Raw genomic sequence first — 23,595 nt, 5'->3', positions numbered from 1 at the left:
ACCTATCCTCTTCAGGTCCTTATTTACTACGTCCATGGAAATCTTTCCCTTTTTCCCGGCATATCCAGCATTTGTGTGTAGTAAGTTCATCAGATGTGAACAGTGTTGCCCTTGTTTATACAGCAATGGAGCTGATCTTACATTTTTCATGTTTTTATAAAACGCTTTCTTATATATCCAAAGTATTTATTCAGTAAGTATTCACATCAGTCTGGGGAGTGTCGTCTTGTGGAGACAGATCAGATCAAAAATCATCCCCACTCATAAAAAGACTGTACACTTTATGCTGTACCGTAAGTGCGCTCTCATCACAGTTGGGGCAGAGCCATTTTCTACCTGGCCTGACATTACCACCTCTAATGAGATCACTGATGGCTTTTATCTCGTGTTACTGGATTGTTTTTCGCTCTGCTGTTGACAGAGCATCTACTTCTGGAACAATAGCCTCTCGTGTCTTTCAAATCGCCCATCAGCGCTTATCAGATGTGTGGCGATAAAAAGTGGAGTCATGTCTATCATGATAAATGCTGAGTCAGTGTGCAGTTGTGTGTCCGGTAAGCTACCGCTAGAATATGGCCCGTGTTTGTTCTGTCATCAGTTGACTGAGTTCTTCATTTGCTTCCCAGCAGAAAATGATTTAAAAAGATAAATAAGTAAAATTAAATCAATAAAAATTAAGTATCCCTGGGCCAGTGAGAGATAATGTTTCCAGGTCCAGAGTGGCCTTTTATGAAATTTCAAGGTTTTGAGGGAGTGACCTCCTTGGTCCATGCAACGTTGCAGATCTTCCTTGTCATTTCTCTTTCAACTGACTTGAGTAACATTCTGCTATCTACTCTGTGTGTACTAAATTGCATCTGATTGAAGAATGTTGGTATCAAAGGCTAATTTCCATTATGTGTGGCGTCCTGTGTGAAGGATGTTAGTGTGTACTTATGGATGATGGGAGCTACTAGATGAGAAAGCTGGTGACCGGAAAGTGACTTGGCATAGTGCCCCCCACGGAAAGCGTCCGTGCCACATTTGTGTCGCGCTTGTTGCCTGTCATCCAGTTAGCTGCGCTGTCACTCCAGATGTGGCGGCGGAGCAGCAGGAATCTTTGCTTCTCAATTCTCTAGTCGAGTCATGCCACAGTTGCTGCACTTGGCTTTTAAAGGGAACAATACAAACAATTTCATGTGTGTGCATGAGGACGAGAGGTGACCCACACTGTCACCGAGTGTATATCCGTTTGTTTTGCATTTTGGTTGCTAGAAATCTTTTTCCCTTTAGTGGGGAAAAAAGCAGAACCGTCTTCAACAGCAGCATTACATTATCACAATCTACCTGTGTCTATTGACTGTGGTATGGTCTTGACTAAAAATTCCTTATCCAACAGTATTTGGGTACTGAATTAAGAAAAAGAGAAAATTGCTGATAACCATTAAAGAGTCACCAGCAAGGCTCTGGTACAATGCATGAATATCCATCATGAAATAATCATATGAAAGGGATTCTGTTGAATTAGAATGCTGAAAAAGTCTAAATGTATTTTTACGTGAATTCAAATTCAGCGCAGTTTTACGTTAATATAGAACCGGAGACGTGCCTTGATGTCAAAAGAGTCCGCTCTTGTCGGTGCATTCATTAGGTGCAGGTAAAGAAGCTTTTCAGCTTCTGTATCAGACGATGATGCTGAGCTGTTGCATGGTGGCTTGATGGTCTAAATGAGTATAAAAAACCTGTTCTCCCCATAAGATGAAGAACGCGATGAGAAATGCTGAAGCAACTTAAAAAGAACGAGTGACAAGTGGCTACCATACAATTTTCAAATGTAAACAAATGACAAACAATGATACTAATATATCAGCAAATCGGCAGAGAGTAGCATCACGATATGTTGTGTACTGTTGACCCTTCATTAGAGGGTATAACACCCAGTTTATTTTGATCTTTAGATTTTTATATCACCAGTCACTGTGAAGGAGCCGACTGATGTCCATCACTAACATTCCAGGGTCAGAACCTGAATCATCGAGTGAATCATCGCTTGCAGAATGACATGGTTTCATAAGTCCTTTGTTCACATGAACATGCTCTTCATATTTTTGCTGGTATCGCTCAAGACTTCCTCCTTTACAGAGTCGATACCTCAGATTACATCACAAGATGGCAGAATTATTTGACCCATTTATGACAATAGAACCCTTGTCCCTTGCAGCATGTTGTCATTTGTTAGTCCCCCTTTAAGTGGTGCAACTTAAGATATGCCTTCTTGGTATTTGGGCCGCCGTCGTCGTCTTGATGGTACTCCTGTTTGGCTTTGTCTTCTTATGAACTGGATGGTCTAATGAGACCAGCTGACGGCCATTGTTCTCTTATTGTGCCATTTAAATGCATGAATCCAGTTTGCTTTGCATGCAAATAAGTTATACACAAAGTTCAGCCGCACAATTAATTCTGGATAGTGCTTTTCTGGCTCATTACCTATTATAAATGAGTGAGTTCCTTATCTTTATTCAAGAGTGGGGTCTTTCAAGGTAAATGCGTGTATTTTTTTGGGCTTCCACTTAATTCTCCTCTGTTGTTTTCTTAATGTTTCTTCATTAAAAATGTATTCATTACATCTCTGTGTCTGTTGCACTGTAGATACTGGTGGCCAGTGCTTTCACCATCTTGTGCAGTACATGTCCAGTGTGTTTATGTGTGAATAGTATATGGAACATGTTGGACGAACAGTGTTGGGGATAGCATGAAAGTGGAGAAGAGGAAGAGCTGATATAAGTTTTATCGATATGTTATATGAGGAAATGAAGATGTTTAGGGGTTGGAGGCTTGCTGTGCTCTTGCATGATGCAAAATGATTTAAGAAATAATAGAGAGGTCTAGTTGGGCACATTTTCTCTTCAATACACCCACGGTATGCTTAAGTGGTGCCAAATAAACCTTGTAATAACAGAACTACATGGCAATGCTTTTCAGGACTGAGTATTTTCCTCTTGAGACAGTCTCTTTGTTCATTTACGGAAGATATAAAATTCTGTTATGCCATTTATGATTGTCTATGCACCTCTTGGTAATGAAGAACTGAAACTGGACTTTTTTGCCCACTTACCTTCTAGTCAGAACGATTCCTGAAAGAATAGCTTGGAACACAGTGCACTGGAATCAGACTGCCTTTTATCTGTGTTACAGTGTGCTGGTGAAGTGTGTGGTAGTTTGGCTTTGGGAGAGTGCTTTTGAATTATTATACCTTGCTCGCGGTGTGAGGGGACTGTGTAGAGCTGCGGTCAGGGGTGGAAAAGTGGTGTTTGGTTTGTAAAATAATGGCAGATGCCTTGTGTGTGAGTGGAGAAAGCCACTCATTCACCAAAACTACAAGTCAAGGTTGGACCAATTCATATTCGTCTTCCATGAGCCCTTTTGATTTCTTCTGGCTGGGGTCTAGGTTTACGCTTGGCCTGTATAAATATAAGGCTGGTTGAAGCTCAATATGAAGAGACTCTTGAGATGGTGGTCCTACTGCACTTGATAAGTAGAAACTTTGATGTAAGTTGATTCTGTATTGAAAATATACTGTATTTTCTTACTTCTTTATATAAAATAGTTTACTTTTTTCCTCTTGTTGATTGTCAGGAGTGCTCAGTACCACTATCTCCCACTATCCTTTGGTGTTGTCCCCTGAAAAAGACAAGACATTGTCAGTGTCCTCCTGGTATTCCTCACATCTCTTTATCTGTCTGTTGCAAGGCGAGTGCATTAGCACGACTTCATCAACATGCAAAACGCCAAAAGGTGAATTTAGTTATGCAAATGAGAAATCAGATGGACAGCACATTTGTTTTTGTGCTTGCATTGTGGGAGAAAGATTTGCCACTAGGTTTTGATTGAGTTTTAATTAGTATACTTTGGAATAGTCCGTGAGTTAGATGTGATTTGGTTTTGTTGAAGTCTGTAGGGGATTTATAATTTGTGTTTACTCATCTAGGCATTCACACTGATTGACTGTGGGTAAAAATCAGATTTTCTATAGCTTCAAAGCCACTTGACTGAGGTGTCTTTAGACATTCCCTTAGACATTCTTTGTGACCGCAAGTCCAACAACACAGTTGAGAGTAACACATTTCTTTGGCCTTTTGCTTCTCAGTGTGGCTCTTTTCGTTTCTATAGTTATGCAAGTTGATCAGAAGTCAAGCTGGGAAGTGTTATCTGATTATACAGTACCTCACTCTACATGCATAACTTTTTGTGTCTATTATTAAGGTTCTGTATTTTTTACAATCGTCTAATAGATTCACCATTCAAAGTAGTCTGGCTCTCTCATGGAGTGGATCAGTAGTTGCTATGGTTGTGACACCTTGCAAAATCCAGATAAATCAAGGAACAGCAACTTAAAAGTCACAGCTGTGAACCAAAATGTTTTTGACAGATGATTATGATGATTGACAAGAGTAGCCATCCAGGTATTAGTGACGTCTGTCACCTGCCTTCAGACTTGCACTTGCTCATAATTTATGTGTTTATGTGTAATTTGTGTAGCGTCGTTTATCATCACACAGTTTCTCCCGCCTCACATATTTGTTTGGCCAGTAAAGAAGGAGCGCCACTCTCTCCCCGTGCTGCATCATTGTTGTCGTCCTCAGGCAAAGCAGCCGCATATTTGGCATCCTACACTTTGTTTCATAAGAAGACTAATTAAGCAAGTGTCCCTCATCTAAGACCTCCTCATTCCCAACCAGTTCACTCTTATTTTTGTGCATCGTTCTTCCACACATATGCAATATAATATTCTGGGAACGTGCAGATAGATTCCTTTTTCTGACTGTAGCTAATGGGTATGAAAAAAAACTCTGTGTTTGTATAAACAACTTTAATTATCTCCATTTCAAAGTGTATTTGAATCCACCTGTATTCACTGATATGCTAAAAATGATTTGGGCAATTACTGAAACACGACCGTAGGGGCTCCATCCTGCATTTCCAACCTTTGTGAATTCTGAATTTGTTAAAAAATGACGATGAACAGTCTGCGTGCTACCTTGTGAGGCTCATATGCCATCTCAAACTCTACATAAGATTGGCTGGCAGAACTTCCTTGTGACTTACCACGTATATTATCTTGTTAATTTCTGACTTCTGGAAGTTTATGAGTAGATTTCCAACCAAAAATAAATTGTTGGACAAGGTACTATATTTTGGACTGGCATGTCCTATACTGACGTCAATCAGATTCAGAACACGGTGACCTCATGTATCCAAGTAGCCGGCGTTATCCACGTTTAAATAAACAGGCTCACAGCTGATAATAAAGATCGTCCAGAAATGTTCCACCATTATTTATTGAGTTTTATCTGCCAGCCCTGTTAAATGTAGTATGATTGATGTGGGTCAGTGATAGTGGTTTTCATGTTCACTGTTTGTAGTTGTGATTGTTCGGTCTATATTTGTATGAGGATTACCTTTCGTGATTTAAAGCGAGTTCAGATGGCTCAACTTGGTAAGGCTGAAGTTTGGGTGGTGCTGTCCAAATGCCACAAAAATGTTGACTTCAGAATTAAGAACAAAAATACAGTTGCTTGACTAAAGGCTGGTGCAAAAAAAAATGGGAGCATTCAAAAAGGAAGCCATAAGGTTTTATTTATTTGTTTAACAAAGATTTGTTACATAATTTAAAAAACCAAAACAGGAAAACCAAAACAGGAAACAAAAGTGTGTCAGGTAAGGAAAGGTAATTACATTTTGTACCACCGAGAACATGAAGTGAACCACAATTGTCCTCATCAGCAGAATCCTGTAAAGCGCTCACTAGTCATTGTATGACCTTTGACCCCTGGCTGTCCGCCCACACTTCCACACAGAGGAGAATACACACTCCTCAGCCAAGACCTCCCCACCAGTAGCAATGAGGGAGAGATGCACTTTAACCTCTTCCACCATGTTTAACATGGAGCCTGCTGAAGAAAAGGCAAGGGTTTAATAACGCTCTGGTTTCAGCACAATTAGCTCAGGCAAGTGTGTGGAACATGAAAGGCAGAACGATGTGTACTGTTGCTACTATAAAGGTCCGAATGAACATGTTATGGAAGCATGTGGTGCATTTTCATGCTTCTTGCCTACATTTTGTGGTCTTTTTTTGGGGTTCTTTTCCTGGAAACTACAGTAAGCACGAAGTAAGTCTTCTGTGTGTAAAATTTACTTTCATCCTGTTTGGATCTCTCGGTTCAAACTCATGTACAAATTCAACTCAGAAAGCACTCACATTTGCTTAGTGCTGTAATCTAAAGAAAACTTTTGCTGGATTGGATTTGCGTTTTTTACTGCTTTTTTCTAACCTATATTTGCAACAGTAAGAAGGTTTTTTTTTTTTTTCGTTTTAAAGTAGACCAAAACTTTGTTGCATTAAAGCTACTTAATTTGTCAGTGTGCTGGAGTGAATTCCACTCCTTTTTAATGTTATTTTTTGCCTGTCCCTCTCTTCATACAAACCTCTCTCTGCTATTGCGTCATATTCTGCTACACGTTTGCTGAAGATGCTAATATTAGATAGAGCTAGTTCATTAGCGTAATTTAACATAGTGGAAAGTTGTTCCGCTCGCTCCCCCCGTCTGTTTGGCAGCTTGCACAGATCTGTCGCCGTGATGCATTCTCCGTTAATTAGCTCGACTTGTTTATGCTTTAACTGCAGCATGTGATAATTAAACTGCGGAGAGGAGGGTGAAACAATGGCTTTGCGTTTGCCTCGCACCCCTGCTCGTGTGACAGTAACATGAGTGTAACGTGTCATTCGCTTTTGTATTTTAATATGCCTATGTTTGAAGTGTCTCTTGTGTTTATTAAAAGTTACAGCGACATGGCGCTATATATTCTCTGACAGCTGCTGTTATTACAGCCCACAACGTGTGACATATTGACACATTGTATTGCACGTTGAAAAACTAGGAAACAGAGTTATTACATTGTTAATGAGTCTGTTTTTATACAGACTCATACGTGCAAGCACTTATGGACTAGAACTGACTCTCGTCCTGGTCCACTTCATCTTGAGGATACTCCCAATGTGTGAAACCCAACCCGCCACATCGGAATGTGTCCCTCTAGTTTTGGCATCCACATACAAAGCGAGTCAAGTCTGAGACATTCTGTCTAAAACTTCCTCTCTATAGATGAGCCCATCTTATGAGGCATTACTGTTTGATTAGCATTGAAAGTATTTGGTCATTACTCCTACTAGCATCCAAAACTCATTTTGGCTCCCTAGGAAATCTCAATCCTTGTATTTTTTAGTTTGGAAGAAGAGCAGCCCAAATCAGTTGTAGTCCACAAAAAACATTCCTTTTATTGTAAAGCAAACATTATATTGTCTCAGTCAGTCAGAACACAGCTTCCTGCATTCGTCGAAAAACATTCTCAACAGGCTCTTCACCTCTTAATATTCCCCAAATGTCTTCCTACCAAGTCTCAAGCTGCGCCCATGATTGCTCTTCTCTGAAGCAAATGGTTGTTTTTGATTTTGCCAGAGTCCGTGCATCGCCACATGCACCACTACGAGGTAGAGTACCTGCAGTTCGCCTTTCGCTGGATGAACAACCTACTGATGCGGGAGCTGCCTCTGCGCTGCACGATCCGACTGTGGGACACCTACCAGGTACTCACACACGCCAAAACAAAGCTGCTGCTACTGCCCTTATTTATTGTTTGTTTTTCCGTTCCTTTCTGTGCGGCACGTAAGATATTCTCTGCAAGCTAAATGTCTTTTTTCCTTGAGGAGATTGCAAGTGTAGAGGCAGAATGGTCGCGCCGTAGGCTGATGCAATGTATTTCTATTTGGTTTTTAAATTGTAGATCATTGCTTGTGACAGATAAATGTGTTCTCTGGTTGCACATTTGTGAAACGCCACTGTTTAACAGGCAGCCATTTGTGCAAAAGATAAGGAGCAGTTTCTTAAGGGATTTCTGAAATTCCCTGGAAGTTGTGATTGACATCTAGACTCTGAACCTTCACTTTTCTCCTTCTGACATTATAATCCAGTAATCCACAAACTTCCACCAACCCAAGCCCCTTTATCAGTGGGAGTGGTGCTATTGCAAACAAGGACTAGAATGCAACTTCGCCTGGTTGCACCTCTCTTGTCTACAAAATCAACAGCATTCTCACTTCCTAGTTCACCCCTGAGACCTCTACCACGCAATGGGGTTTATCAATTTTGCAGAACAAGAGTTTTCCAAGAGCAGGATTCAAACCTGCCGTCTGCTCTTCCGTGTGTATTTATAGCGAGTAAAACTGAGTCAGAGATGCTGTTGAAGAGTTTGATGAGAAATTAGAGAAGTGCAGATGATGTTCCCCCTCGGGGTACTCCCCCACTGCGCCAGGTGTCAGTGCTGATTCCTCTCCTCTGTCGTCGTAGCAGCAGTCGCTTCAAATTTGCACTGTCGCTGCTGTTGTTTCTTGCTGTCACTCATCACTGTCTGCATAAATTAGAGACTGTCACACTTTTATCCAGCAAGATCTGAATTTGTTTTCCAAATTCAGAGCTAGTGTCTGGGCTTAATCTTCTACAGACTATATCATTTCGAAGTTAGGATGCAAAAGATGCTTATTGCAGGTGTGAGTCTTGCAGAGAAGTGAGGTGTCAGCTCACATACCGGGCACTATGAGGTTCTCGATTAAGACACTGGAGCCTCCAGCGACTCGTGTGCAACCTGTTGCTCCTCTTACATGTGTGGGTGTGTTGAGAGAGAAGAATGTAGCTCGCTTGTGTGCGCCTTGAGTGTAACAGTTCTCCAAGGTCAACGGATTGATTACTTTTACATACAGTAAACACAAACTGTACATATTTAAAAATGTTGTTTTATATTTTTGGATATTGAACAACAATGGAGGGCGACCTGACCCCTAGTTTGGCAAGAAAACTGGATTCTCTGTGGGAAAAATAAAATGTACATAACCATCTCCTAAAATTCTGAATTGCTAAATCCTGTTCAAGAACAGATTTGCTGTGTAAGCATTGAACAGACACAGAACTAGAACTTTTTTTCCCCCCCGCAATGTTCAGTCTGAATTATTATTTGTTATTACCCTTTTGCCTATTATGACATAACACTGTTTCATCCATTGTTTCAACAGCAGAGTTATTAGAATTTCTATTTGGAGAGTTGAGTACTTGGGTGCATCTGCTATTGTACAATATAGAAAAGGTGTGTCATGGCACTCCTGCTTCTTCTCTCCGTACCCTCATCTGCTAAGATCTGTTTCCTTGCAGCCAGCCGTCTTCACCAGCTTGTTCAGCCTTCCTTGGTACATCGAGGGTGGTGACTGCAAAGTGGCAGAACATCTGCTAGTGTCTGCTCCACACTTTGGAAGAGCTCTATTTCCTTCAGAATAAGTGGAGATGATCACCCTGCTGTCTGTACTGTATGAGTGCACAATATCTATCTCCTGCCCCTGGATAGTGATGGAGGCTGGTGGTCCCCCATTCCACCGGATATACACCTCAAACACCATGATCTTGCATGTGCTCACTCGCAGCTCCATGAGTCTTTGTTGTCAATACTGATGCATGCTGACGCCTTTGTCTGCTCGGCTTGCAGCATGTTTTTGGACATGATGTATCTTAGCAGGTGTGTCTTTCTTTTTTTCCCCAGAAATACTTCAATAAATTAATATTTAATTTATTTTGTCTTGAAGGCTGCATGCGCAAATCTACCTTTTAACCAGACCGTTAAATATTTAACACTCTACAACCGTTTTTTGAAAGAAATGCCCTTGCTCATGCTCGCGGGTACAGTAGACTGTAACATCTCTTTTGGCCATCAGCCACAACAGCACCATAATTTACACTCTTGTGTAGGGAATAAGACCTCTCATTCTGGTGTTAGTGCAGCCAGTGTAGTCGTATGTTTTCCTGTTGTTGTTATGGCTTGGCTCCTAATTTAAAGGATGCCATTATAATGCGGGGGTTTGAAATGCTTGTGTCTTGCTATGTATTTTATCATTGGTCTTATTATTGGCCGTAAAAGAAATGTTAAAAGTATGAAATATTTCTTACTAAACAGAACAAAACAGATTATTTAGGTATGAATTAAAAGCTTTTCTTTTTCAGTTTTCTGAAGCAGCTCTATGTGCCTTTCAAAAGAGGCAATGCTCATGGTATTTTTATCTGTATATGTTAATCGGCCATCCTTAGGTCTGTTACTCTTTTGCTTGTATCTGTGTTGTACTTCGAGTGTTGACATTGTATTCTGCAAATTTGTGGGTATGGAGTAGAATCAAGTTTGAAGGGATCCTGTATTTTCAGTGTTTCGCCAAAGTTCATTTTTTAAGTGTTGAACTGTTGTTCTTTATGACGTGTCAGTGCCATATTTATGATGTAGGGTTTTTCACATGGCAAAGTGGACATTGTTTGAGGACATTTCCCGCTGAAAAATCAAGGCATTTCAAAACTGTTTGATCGATAGGCAGACTTAATGCTGTGTCTTGGATTGTCAATTTTTAAAAGCTCCTGAAATGAGCAGGATAGGGCCCCTTTAAGGTCTACTCAAGAGGAACTGAGAGCCTTTGCCCTTTACCACGATTGTGTGCATGTGTGTGTGTGAGCGTCCAACCGGGGTTGATTTAACCTGAGTGCTGATTGTCCCTGCGGTGGAAGTCTCTCTGCAGTGTTGCCATCTGTTCTGGCCACTGGTCCAGGTCTTACGTACCGTCTAGGGCCACTGTCCACCAACCCCCTCTCACCAACACTTGCCAACATGACAGCTCACAGACTCTCAAAATTAATGTTTTACCCAAACGCACATGTCCAAATCGTAGCATCATTTTGTTTTTGCAGCATTCATTGGACACACCAACCACTCGTGTTTTTTTCACCAAAATTGGGTGGCTCACCATGAGGACTACAAAGTACCCCATTCATTCTCTCAGAATATACTCTCGCCCTCTTGTGTCTCTCTGCTGCTTCCAGCTCCCTCCCAATAATGGGAAGACATCTTCTCACTTAGTGCCCCTGATGAAATCAGAATGAGAGCTATTTGTTATACCAGCTATTCAAAATGTCACCCTTCATGTGATGCCAGTTTCAGATTCATGCTCATAGCAACGCTGGGTTGCTTATACTGTACGTGAAGGACTGCTCAAATCAAAAGACTCAAAGGGGTTCCAGTGCCATATGCTGCGATGACAGATACACAAAAGAAGGCTAAAGAGGAACAAGCTGGACACGCTCCAGCCTGTCACCTCACTGTGGACAAATGCCTGCAATCAATTTGTTGGCACGATCCCTTTGGACTGTCTTTCTAAAAATGTTCTAAATGGTGCTGTCTTGGTTAGTTGTTAATTCTTTCTGTGGTTTAAAGAAATAATACAGATAGCCAATAATACGTCAATTCATTTGAACACCATCTTTATCGTTGAAGAGACATCACTGGTTTCCTACTATGGTTTGCAGTTCATTCTTCACTATGACCTTCTTTCTGCGGTGCACCCATCTGCTCTGGAGCTTCGTCCAGCCTCTCTGTCATCTTTTCTTTCCATCTCCCAGCCCGCCTATTTTCGTGCTTTCTTTTTAAATATATAGAATCCTTCCATGACACTACCATTGCAGGAAATTTGTTTTCTAATTCTCCTTGATGCTGCTGCCTCTCTGTGTCCACTTTTCACTCTTGTAATCTTCGTTGCTATTGATCTCAGCCAAACAAGGAAATTGAGCAACAGAAAGAGTTGAGGAAGGATAGAAAATAAAACAGAAAATCTTCTTCACACACATTTCTCCTCAGCAGGCAGACAAGGGACCAAATTATCCCTGTTGCACAGAGCATGAAATTAGCAAGAAGCACAGTATGGCAGCATTAACATGCCTGTTAAGAGCCACACTGTGACATTTTTTTAGGTTCAGAGCTGAATTATTTATTTATTTCTTCTAGTGGACGTTTGAATTCCTACAGTCATTTCAGTTGAGTTCAAATGAATTGATCCCTGCCATGAAATTCTGCCATTAGCAGAGCTTGTGCATGTCTAGTCTGCTTCGCTACGGTGTATTTGCTCGATGCTGGTGTATTTTTAATTTATTATCTCCTGCTTTTTCTCCTTACGTGAGGAGCAATAGAGGGGACTTCCTATGCATTGAACAGAAGCAGTTCAAAAATGAACCCTCGTGAAAACCGTCTCTTGATCCATGTGGTTTATTTTTTTCTTGGCATTGATGCTCAGGATTCTTTGTCTGCACTTCCAGTATTTCCTGGAGTGCGTCGTGGGAGATATATTGAATCAGTGTCTTCCTTCATTTCCCGTCAGCGGTTGCCACAGGAAGTCAGCCTCCTCCATCTTATCTTGATCATCCTCTGGAGTCCTGCCTATCCTCACGTCCTTGTGTACCTCATCCATGATTACCATCATTTTGTGTCTTCCTGTGGTATCCCCATTTCAAACAAACTTCATCCAACGTGTGCTTGTGTCTCCTCTATACATGTCCTAAGTCAGGCCTCCTGAACTTTGTCTCTTCATGAGCTGTCTCTCTCATATATATACTCATCTTGCCCTTTCTAGTCACTCCCAATGACAGCCTCAGTATTGTCATTGTTGAAACTTGTTGAAACTAACACCGCTTCCTGTTAAAATAACTTATAACTGTCAAGTGTAGGTCCTGGACCAATACCAAGACAGGAGCAGAGGATTAGTTAGTGTTTGTTTGCCGTTCATTGATGCTTTAAAAATGTCTGCGTTGAAAAGTACGTTTTTGCATTTTTTTCTTTTTATATTTTTATATATTTATATTTTTTTCTCTTTACTCCCTTATTGGATTAATTTTAATGAACACATGAAAATATATAGTATACTGTACAGTATATACAGATTTTTTAAAAATAATTCACTGACCTGCATTACCACTTTAAACAGCTCACCACAGGTTCATGACACACTGATGTATTTATTGTGAATCATTGTACGTCATAACTTTTATCGTCAACTACATTTTAATTTGGCAATTGACAATTGTTGTCGAGTGTCAGTGTTGCATCACCAACCTTATTTTTTTTATTGTTTTTATGTTTCTCTTCTTGACTTTGACAGTATTTACACTGCCCTCGCCGTCATTACATCAGTTTGAATCTCATCTCACAGATCACATCACTCCACACGCACAATCACAATCACCTTGGCACTTTGTCAAAGTTGACCGTCACATGTGAGTCATGTTTGTTTCAAGGGAGTGCAACAAACTTGGATAGAAAACACAGCAGTTTGCGTGCCACCTCACTTCATTGGCAAAATCACAGAGAGGCAATATTGCTGTGAAAACAAGGCTTTCATGGTCACTATAAAGCTCTTAAAATGTTTTCTTTATTTGCTATTTCTATCATGGGCTTGCGTTGGGCTTTTTCCTCAGTAAATCCGTCAGCAGTTGTGTTTCATGTCAACTGTTTCTTTTTCAATATAACTTTCAACATCTGGCTGGTGCAGTATTTACCTTAAGTGCTCTGTAAATGCTTTGAGCAGTGCGTAAAAACAATCCTTTACACTTTATGTCTTATGAATCTCTATTGTAGCCAAGGAAATATCAAATGATGCCCTCAAACCTTTCCAAACAATTCTTCAGTGATTGTGCAAGAGTACACTTCAAATGGCCCTGTAAGTGGCCCACAGTAACACTGCTCAATCTCCTGCATTAAACTCAGCGATATGTTTTTCACTTCCATTTCGCATTCACTATATTTCCCACGCAAATACCTGATAAACAAAAAAGTCGTTTGCAGGCTTTTATTTGGCAGAGTGCAATACAGCTGTCACAGTGTGTGGAATTTTGCAATTACCATTCTGAGGTGTTGCTTTGCCAGCGGGTCAGGTTTGTTTGTCGTCATATTCAAGGCTGGACACTGGGTCCAGTTCTGGGTTCAGATTCTCATTTCTCATATGCTAAATGTGTAGAATCACACACAAATTCATTCAAATTATATAAGACGATACCCATGACTGGATAATCAACAGAATAGCTAACTTTATGCTTTGGCCCACTTGGCACAGACTAAGTGAGAACTGTCAGCACCATCTCAAGACAAGGTTTCCTGTATTGGTTGTATTGGTGTTAAGATGGTGGGGCTTATATGATACTGCAACCTGGTGGATCATAACCAATTAATACATTGGTATAGATGGAAAAATGTTTTTTCATCACCCCCGTCGACTGGCTAACGTGAATATAGGAGATTCAACAATAACCGTAATTGGCTCATTGAGTTTTCCCATCAAAGCCCTTTATCCCCCCTCGCCTCCTTCGATTAGCATTCAGTCAGTCAGTGTCGTGCCTGTCTCTTCCAATATGGCCGTTGTGACACATAGGAGGTGGAAGACCAGGCATAACAATCCAGCAGGAAAAGTTTGACGGAGTCACCTTGACTTGGGTGACAAATTTTATTTTGCATATGATGTTGAGCAGCAGTGAAGGTAAGGCACGACAGCTGGAATCGTGCAGCTGGACCCATTGCTGGACCTGGGCACAAGGAGGCACGCTTCCATTTAGCTATTGTGATGAAACATCTTTGAAGCTTTGAATTGAGTTGGATGATTTGATTGCTATCCAGACGGCAGTCGAATCTCCCTCGGTAGTCGTTCCTATCCTCCTCCTATTAGTGTCTTAATTTGCTTAGCTTTGTCTCCAAACTTCTCCACATGAGCTGTCCCTCTCATAGATAGACCACCTCAGTATCTGCATCTCTGCCACTCAATCTCCATTCTTTTATCCATTTGTACTTTCCTTGACGTCAATCACTTCACGTATAACTGTCTTTGAATTGGCAAATACAAGTTCTTATTATCTTGTCATTTCATCAAAAACGCTTCACAAAGAAAGCAAGACCACCGCAGCTTTAATCACTTAATGTCAATTACAGTCTCTGTGTCACTTCTTTGAATTGTTTCTGTGTTTTATTTCTAGTCCTATTGTTGTGCAGATTCATTTCAGACTCAGAAATGAAATTGCGTGTTATTATCTCTTTTACATCAGCGGGGTTCAGTTGTCTGCCATGCGTAAGACATTGAAAACTGGCAAGGGATTTCATTCCTATACGTGGTTGCCATAGCAACTGTGGCAGTTCTAAATATCAAGATGGCTTGTTAACTGGAAGTGTTTTTCAGGACTACAATTCATCAAACTTTGTATTGAGGAAAGGAGGTGATTGTTTGACAATCACTCTTTGAACCCGATCAATACAGGGAGAGTGAAAGGTAAATATATTGATAAGCAACCCGGTGCCCCGTACCTTGAACTTAAGACACACACACACAATACAGAGGAAATTAAAAATCTATGGTGACCGATGAGCCTGCCAGATGTCAGTCACTCATCTGTGAGTGGACGAGAGAGAGTGTGTTTGCTCACAGCATTTGCATTGGAGCAGCAGAGTAAGACAAACAAGCCAATCACCTGCCAGTTTACAACTCGCATCACGCTCCACAGCTCGCAGCTGTGGTTCACCAAACAAATTCCCAGGTATTGTTCATTAATCATTTGCTATTTTGACGTCATTCAGGGAAACTGTTCATCACATAGTTGACTGAAGCAGGGCTCTGGGACAATAAATGACTGTGGAGAAGTATATTTGAACCTTGTTGAGGACGATAAAATGGACAAATACACTCTGGACTCACTACACACTCACACCATAGACACACATGCACTTTAGTTCGTGATACACACACACACACACATTCACATGCTGGACTGTTGTTGTTTTTTCTTATCTTATTTGTAGTATTGTTTTTTACTAGCTCTTATGTTTCCACCTGTCATGCTGCTGGAAATGGGAATTTCTCTTCGGAGATTAATAAAGTATCTATCTATCCATCTGTCTATCTATCTAAAGTGATCTTCAAAGATCCTCACTTATGGTTTCAAGCTTTGACAAGTGATTGGATGTATGGTCTCTATTTGAACTCTCAAAATAGGACCACTGCCCAACATTAAATCCTGCTGCAGTGTTTTGGTTAAGACATGTTTCCAGGATGCACCTGGCTCTCCAGGGTCATTGGAAGTTCATACAAAGCCATTATTAGCCTGTTATTAGGAAGGTTTGTACTCGCATATATTGCCCATCACATAATGTATCCTGAACATAGATGTATTCTCTACAACTCTGAGGTGAATAGTTGGTTGGGGATGGATGTATTTAATAATAAAATAAATAAAATTTTTCATTTATAAATTAAAAGTCCCTCACTTAAGTGCCTTATACTGATAATTGTATTTTCTAAGTCTTTTCGTCCTCAACATCATGCCAAGAATTTGATATTCCAGTGCTTCATCCCAGATTCACCCTTGCAAAGCGTCAAAGTCAATACTACCGACCGAAGGACACTTGTTACCTTATTTCTGAAGATACCTTCGACTGTCTAAATTGCTCCAGCAGACAGACTTATGTTTTGTTATTTTGATGTGAATCCCGACCAGAATTGATATAGCATCGCTCCCTTCAGATCCTGTGTCACAACCTTTTTGAAGGGTTTTATGTGGCTCACACTCCGGTGCTGGGTAATTATTCTCTGCTGGGATAGGACTCTGGAGGAGAAAGAATAAAATGGGAAACGTGGCAAGCTATGTCTGGGTTTCATTTTAAATCCTCCTCTCATTGCAGAGTTGTGAATCAAGAGGATAGAGACAGGTTTGAAATCTTAAACAGCTACAATGGGTATTTGTGATTTTCTCTGCCAGACATTTTTCTGTAGTTACTTAGTTTAAAACAGCCCAATTAAAATTGGGAAACACCATCCATTTTCTTCGACTCACTTATGGGAGGAGTGAAGGAGTGAACTCCTGCAACTGTGGCAGGATCTCACCTCCATCCTGTATCAGACATTCGTCATGAAGTAGATCCTCAGCTGCTTCAGATTCATCTGCGAACCGCACCGTACCTGTAGCATTTCGTGATGCGAGCCCTTCTTCAAATATTGTTACAAACTGTAGTTCGTAGCAGGCACCAAGAATTTCGTCGTGCAGCACTCGCACACAATCCACACACCACACATCCATTTTGAATCACATTTGTTATTCGATGGCATTAAGTGGAATTGAGTAAAGCATATGTTCTATGCTCAACTTTGGCTGCTGAAAGAAAGGGCATTCTGACCTTTTACTTCAGTTTGGGACATTTAGTGTTTGGTTAACATTGGTTGGTTTTAGAAATGTCCATGATGCTTGCTTGTTTTTTTGTGCTGAGCAGGCAGATGTGCTTGACTGCTCTGCTCATGTACCTAATCCATCTTAAGGTAAATGGCAGTCCAGTAATGCTCTTCCACGAGACACTTTCACACGTTAATATGAGACAAGGAAAAAATATTAACTGGATATAACATAACATAAACCTGATTGCTTGTGAATAATGTTTCAAAAATAAATGAAGAAATCTGTGCCACGCAAAAAGTTGGAACGAACTGGTCTTCATAATGTTGAACGTTGTTGGTAATGACTGCGGAATGAAAGGTCCTGTGTTGGTTACCGTTGCTTTTATGTCCAATTTTTTTATCCACTAAAATATAGTTTATTACTTTCAATACTAGAAGACTTGAAATGAGTTTCTTCACTGAAGTTTTCTCTTTCTTTTCTCTCCAGGCGGAGCCAGAGGGTTTCTCTCACTTCCACCTCTATGTGTGTGCGGCCTTCCTGGTGAGATGGAGGAAAGAGATCCTCGAAGAAAAAGATTTCCAGGTGAGTTCCCAGCACTGGGGGTGCTGTTTCTCTTCAGAACACACTGAAACAGCAGCTGGTGTGAGCAGCAATTGTAAGAATATCTATCAGAGCGAGTTTGTTCATGGCCTACATCCCTCTCCATTGCGTCGCCCGGTCATTAACTGTGAGGTTCAGAAGTCGTCGTGAGTGCATTAGTAGATGACAGTTGGCAGCTGCCAGAAGGTGACTTTGCTTGCCAGCCCGCCAGGGGACCTGGCGCCTTAACAACACACTCCAACATCAACACACACAAACATCTCTTTTGGCTGCTCTTGCCACCTTTTTTCTCTCTCTTTTGTCGTCACATTATGTAATCTGACTCTTTCCTTTAGTTGAATTTACCTCGCTGCTTTTTTCAGCGTCCCCGTGCACATCAGTGTGCATATTTAATAAGCAGCAAAGGAAGCTCTTTTTCATTTCGATCCCCTGATAGGGGAGCTCAGCAGCAAAGGTGCTGTCTGAAATCGCCACCACAGAAAAATGAGTTAATTTTAATAGGCTTTTCTTTGAACTCATCAGTGCTAAGGGTGTGCTCAATAACAGCATCCCTTGTTTATTGGTTGCAGAAGTAACAAGTACACGTCATGTAGTATAAATGACACTAAGTAACGAACTTGTTCACTTCAACTTTTAAGGCCCTGTTTCTGTCTAAAGCCCCAAGTTCTGTTGACAATGTGCCTAGATTATGATATAATTCAACAATACACAACGTCAAGAAAAAAAAATTCAACGCTTGTTCTGTAGTAGTGAAGTAAGCGGATTGTTTCTGTCGCTGTCCGTGTATTTCTCCTCTCTTCTGAAATTGGTTTGGATAGAATTGCAAAGTCAACAAAGTTACCTCCGGAGTGAACCCTAAATTCTGCTAAAAGGTCTTCAAATGAGATTAATTTAGGAAACCCTGGGGCCTCACACAAAGTGCTCTGAGGGGGAAAGATTTACACATCAAAGTGTGTTTACGAGCGACGACGGGGACGACTGCATTCATGATCAACGTTTTTGTGGGATTTTCTGGAGGCTATAGAACTTTGAGTGGTTCTCGCTCAGGAATCTCCATGTTCTCACTGGAAGTGTTTCAGCTGCGTGACTGACGAGCCACGGTCTCGCATCTGAAACGCTTCAATTTTATTCAGTCATACAGTTTCCACCGCGTCTGAGAGGTGTCCCAGAAGTGAACGCTCCACGTGGCTAAAGATAGGCGGAGCTTCTATTTTTCCCGCAGACCACTTTGCTTTGGTGTCAAACTGGAGTAGAATGGATCATGCGGAAGTCAGGCGATGAAAAACAAAGTGGATCCGGACATTTTCCAAATAAAATGCTTCTCGGAGGCTTAAAAACACACTGTACACTGAATTGGCGCCATGTCTAAGGAGCTGCCGGCACACTTGACACCACAGACAGCCAAGTGGGAAAAAATGAGAACAAAATAGTAAGACATGGGTTGGCAAGTGCGGATAATCTTTTACTGCTGCAGCTGTTGCTCATTCCTGTTAACTCATCACCAGCCCAGCTTACAGAGTGTCTGGATACACAACAATGACAGACGATCTCACTTGAAACTTTGTAACATACCGTGATGGCGTTGTGTTATCATTGTATGATCTTGATGAACAATACTATGGAGCAGATGTTCTTCTTTATTAGGGTATTAATTCATGTTTATGATGGCTGTGTTCATGACTGGATTTGGGACGTGACCAAAACCTTGCAGAAGTGATGAATATCATCAAGGTCGGGGGTGCCAAGGAGACACTACTGTTTTTAATTCATTAAAATGCCCGTGACTGCTTGTTGGAGTATGTGGCTTCACCATGGGCCGGAAGAGTGCAATCCTGAGTTTCAGTTTTAATGCTGATCACGGATTTCGTTTGTGAATTCAGTTGGACATTTTAGGGTGAAACAAACAGTGATTGGGAGAGCCGGACATCATGTATCCACTCCGTGTTGGTTGTTTTTGTTTAACTTTTTTTCCTCCACAGCCTAGCGCTTTAGGGTTATTAAATTGTTAAACTGGAAATTACAGGACATTTTCCGTTAAATGTGAAGTAGCATTGGACTAAAAAAGTGTGATAGTTTTTATATGAAGTCTCACGCCATATAAATGTTCACTCACTGTGCACTGGTCAACTCACAACTGATGTGTTTTCAAGCGCAGTGTAGTGCGGAGGCGTGGATGAGAGGAGCAGACTGAAAAGAAGGAAATGTAGAATCATAGTTATGTCTCTTTCTCTGCTTTCATAAATGCCGTTGGAGGACTCTCGCTAGTGATTGTTTGACCTCAACTAAGGTTTTAGAAGTGCAATAGTGCTGAACATATATCAGACACACAATCACTCAGCGCTCGGACTAAAGAGGCTTTCACTCCATGGAGTCTGTCTCGCTACAAACCTTTCATTGCCCGGCAAGAGGTGTGTTTAGGCCCAGGATGCTGTCGACAGGGGCACTAGGGCCCCAGGCGGCTGGTATCTGGAAACAACTCAAGCAGTGTGACTCAACACAAAACTGGATGTGCATGGAGCAGGGAGTAGTTGAGGTGCCTAATCGCTAGGCAGACACAGTGAAACAAAACCAATTTAACAAGACACAAATAATACTGAGGTCTCCTCCCCCACACCAGCGTGTATTTGGTGGAGAATGGGAATCACCAAACAGTGGAGCGGCCCCAGACCTGCTATGTGTTCAGATGCTTGATTATTTTAACACTTTGGTTCCACTGGGCCAGGATCAACAAAAAAGCCCCCTATTGGTACATTCACACCAAAAGCGATCTACTGTAATATATATAAAAAGGTTTCGGATAAGTCAGTGTGGAGGCATGACAAGCTGTTGCCCTACAAGAGTGGCGGAAATTACATGTTTGTGCTAATCAGGTTGTAGCTTCAGCGCACATTAAGTAACATGTTCATTATAAAGTTGCACTTGTAAAAAGTTAATGGAGAAAAAGGTCATTAATGGTACAGAGAACTGAAATGGAAGTGAAGCTGATCATAGCACTTCATGATGCTGTAAGCTTATTGTGAAACTGAAGGATCTGATGGCAGCGTCCACATCTTTCCTTTGCTTTTAATGTACTTCTAAAAGAAGTAACGGGCTGCCTCTCTACCCCAACGTGCAACTTTAGACCAGCCGTCAGCAGATTGACCGACTTCTTTACGCGACTTGAGAAGCAGTTAAAGACGCTTTGGTTTTGGGAAATGACGGCAAGTGTTTCAAACAAACCTATGTACGCTCACAAAGACTGGTAAACATGAATAACAACATTTATTTATTCATTTTCTGATAGACATCCTCAAATGAACTATAAAGATGATAAACGTTCACATACAATATTAAGTGATTTTACATCGGCGTGCTTTTCCTCTTAGACAGAATGAGACTCAATAAATTGGCTCCCCACCGAACAGCCACTTAATGACAAAGATTCTTTTGAAAGTGGATCATAAAAAATCCAGCACGTCATAAGTCATAAAAGCATCACCTTCATCGCAGGTAAAAGAAATGGCGGATCATTATCGCTCGCAATACCACTCGGCTCTGTAGAACAGTGACCGTGGAGCGTGTTATAGAACGGAGCGCTAATGTGATGTACTTGCTGCTTTCAAAATGGATCTTAAATTACATATTGTGCGCTCCTGACATTTACATTGCCCATTTTCCAGGACTCCCACCACGTAAATACTCTTTAAGAGGGATAGCGCTTGGAGATTGAAGGTACTGAGAATCCGCAGAAGGAGCCTAGTTGATTAAAGCTGATTCACCCACTGAGCCAGACACTGCTGGATGCTTGAAGATGAGACATTCACTGACTCATCCAGACTCCTTACTCAAATGAAACCCTCTCGCTGGGATTCCATTCAATGTTTTATATTTTAATTATGCTGGGTGGACGATGAATAACCTTGCTAACCTCTCTCCTGGTTTTTCTGCTTCTGTTTCTATTGAAAGAAGTCTTATTTAAAAAAAAATTGAGCTCGAGCAAAAGGACAAATGGAGAGCCAGAACAGCCGAAGGGGTAGTCATATGACCCACTTAGCCTGCCCCCCGAAAAAATAAGACAACTTGGTTGGAAATTCAATATTAATTATTTGGTTACAATGTTGTGTACATTTAGAGGTGAAATGTATTTAAACTTTGTCATATTTGCAAGTACAGTTTTAGACTGAGAGTGAAGTCCATTTATTACAAAATATGAATTATATTTTTTTCACGATTACATTTTATTTCCATTCACCGCCTCTCAAGGGTTTCTATCTTTTTTTCTCTTTGTATTAATTGTAGCTCCAACTGTTAATGCTATTTTAAATGAAGTGTCACCAATTCACTCTTAAATGACTCAGTTCACATAGTGAAAAACATTTGAGTGGATCATTCAAAGACTTGAATCCATTAACGTCTTGTTCTGCTTTTACATGAAAAGATATTGCAACATACACACACAAAAAAAAACAACCTTCAAATCCCAAAGAGCTCTGCCCTCTAACCACGTAAGTCTCTTAGTTCAGACGTGGGCTTGCAAGGTTCTTAAGGACCAAGCAGCTTTTATCTCTCTGCTTGCTCAGCAATCCAGAGCATTCCTGATCTGTCATGTCTTCCCTTTTTTAAATTCTGCTTTTGTCTACTTGTTCATTTGCAGTCTTTTGTTGTTAATATTGCCCTTTTTTCTTTCCCCTGTCATGTTATTCTTTAGTTTTTTCTTGTTCCAACAGTTCATCTTCACTTCTTTTTCTCTGCCAACTTTGTTTTGTCTTACCTAAACTCAACAAAGCTGTTTTCCGCTGTCAACATGAAGAGAATCTGTGTTTCGCCATCAGAAGATGGAGTTACGAGCCTCTCCTTTCAACTCGGAACACCTTTTTTCTGTTTAGACTGCCGACATCGAAATTTTAAATCTCCAACCCAATCCACAGTAATATGATGGGATCATCTGGATTATCCTCTCTGGCTGCAGAAAGTTTTCCGCTGAGCCTTGAATGATCCGTTGATATTAGTTTAAATATAGACATGTCAGGTGTGAATTTGGTGCCCAGTTTTGTGCTAAAGTTATGTGCTACATATCTAACGATTATAATAAAGAATAAATGATAATGCATCTCACAGCTTTGACTCCTGATGACCAAAGAGAAATAGTGATCAGACCATTATAAAAATGGATATCTGAAATCTTAATTATTATACATTGTTATCTTCAGATGTGCAAATGATTTTTTAAATTATTATTATTATTTGTAATAGGTACATGGTTACAAAAGCTTGGTCACGTCCATTGGGCTTTCGATTGGACCAGCCAAAGGTATAAGGATGACTGGTTTTTAAGGTGTAGTCAACAATTTTGGGGTTGTAGATGCAGTGATATTTGAACTTGTTTGCTCTCAAAATGGTCATAATCCAGTAAGTGCCCAGCTGTGGCTCAAGGTTACCTCCAGAGGTGATGTGGTCTTGGGTACTCATTGTGTGAAACATTAAAATTAAGTACTGAGCAGCCAATGTCCACGATAAATATTTGCCTGCTTGAATGGTGTCTAAAGAAACACAGCCAGCTGATTAATTCACTTTTATATTTTTAATTAATACACGCATGAAAAAGGCAATTTAAAAGGATAATTCTTGAATCGTTTTGGCGCGTTGTCCAGAGTGGCTGCTGGTGTTGGTAGGATTGAAGCGGTTAAGCTGCTAAATGAATAGCAGAATAAGTATGACGCTCCCCGAGCAATCTGCTCTGCTCCGTTCCACCTCAGCTGGCACACTCCTGCTGCTAACTGCAGACCTGGGCTGAATGGATAAGTTGTGCCTGCGTGCTTGTCATGCACTTTTTTCCCCCTCTGTCAGTCAAAAACCAAACTCCCGACACTTTAACAGGCGCGTGGACGGTCTCTCCTTCCCCGTGGTACACGTCGCATTTCTCATATTT

General features: G+C 40.9%; 1 protein-coding gene across 4 annotated transcripts in view; it reads left to right on the top strand.

Annotated features, from left to right (window-relative positions):
* Positions 1–23,595, top strand: part of tbc1d22a (TBC1 domain family, member 22a) — a 124,213-nt gene that overhangs the window by 86,263 nt on the left and 14,355 nt on the right. For 3 of the 4 annotated variants that reach the window (XM_053862450.1, XM_053862449.1, XM_053862451.1), the window contains 2 exons: positions 7,497–7,624; positions 17,574–17,669. In XM_053862450.1, the coding sequence (XP_053718425.1) occupies positions 7,497–7,624; positions 17,574–17,669 (224 nt within the window). The remainder of the gene's footprint in view (positions 1–7,496; positions 7,625–17,573; positions 17,670–23,595) is intronic. The other variant, XM_053862452.1, reaches the window with a different exon arrangement.

Source organism: Synchiropus splendidus, chromosome 4, assembly GCF_027744825.2.
Source record: "Synchiropus splendidus isolate RoL2022-P1 chromosome 4, RoL_Sspl_1.0, whole genome shotgun sequence".
Lineage (NCBI taxonomy): Eukaryota > Metazoa > Chordata > Actinopteri > Syngnathiformes > Callionymidae > Synchiropus > Synchiropus splendidus.
Note: the sequence above shows the minus strand (reverse complement) of the source record. Positions and strands in the feature narration are given on the sequence as shown.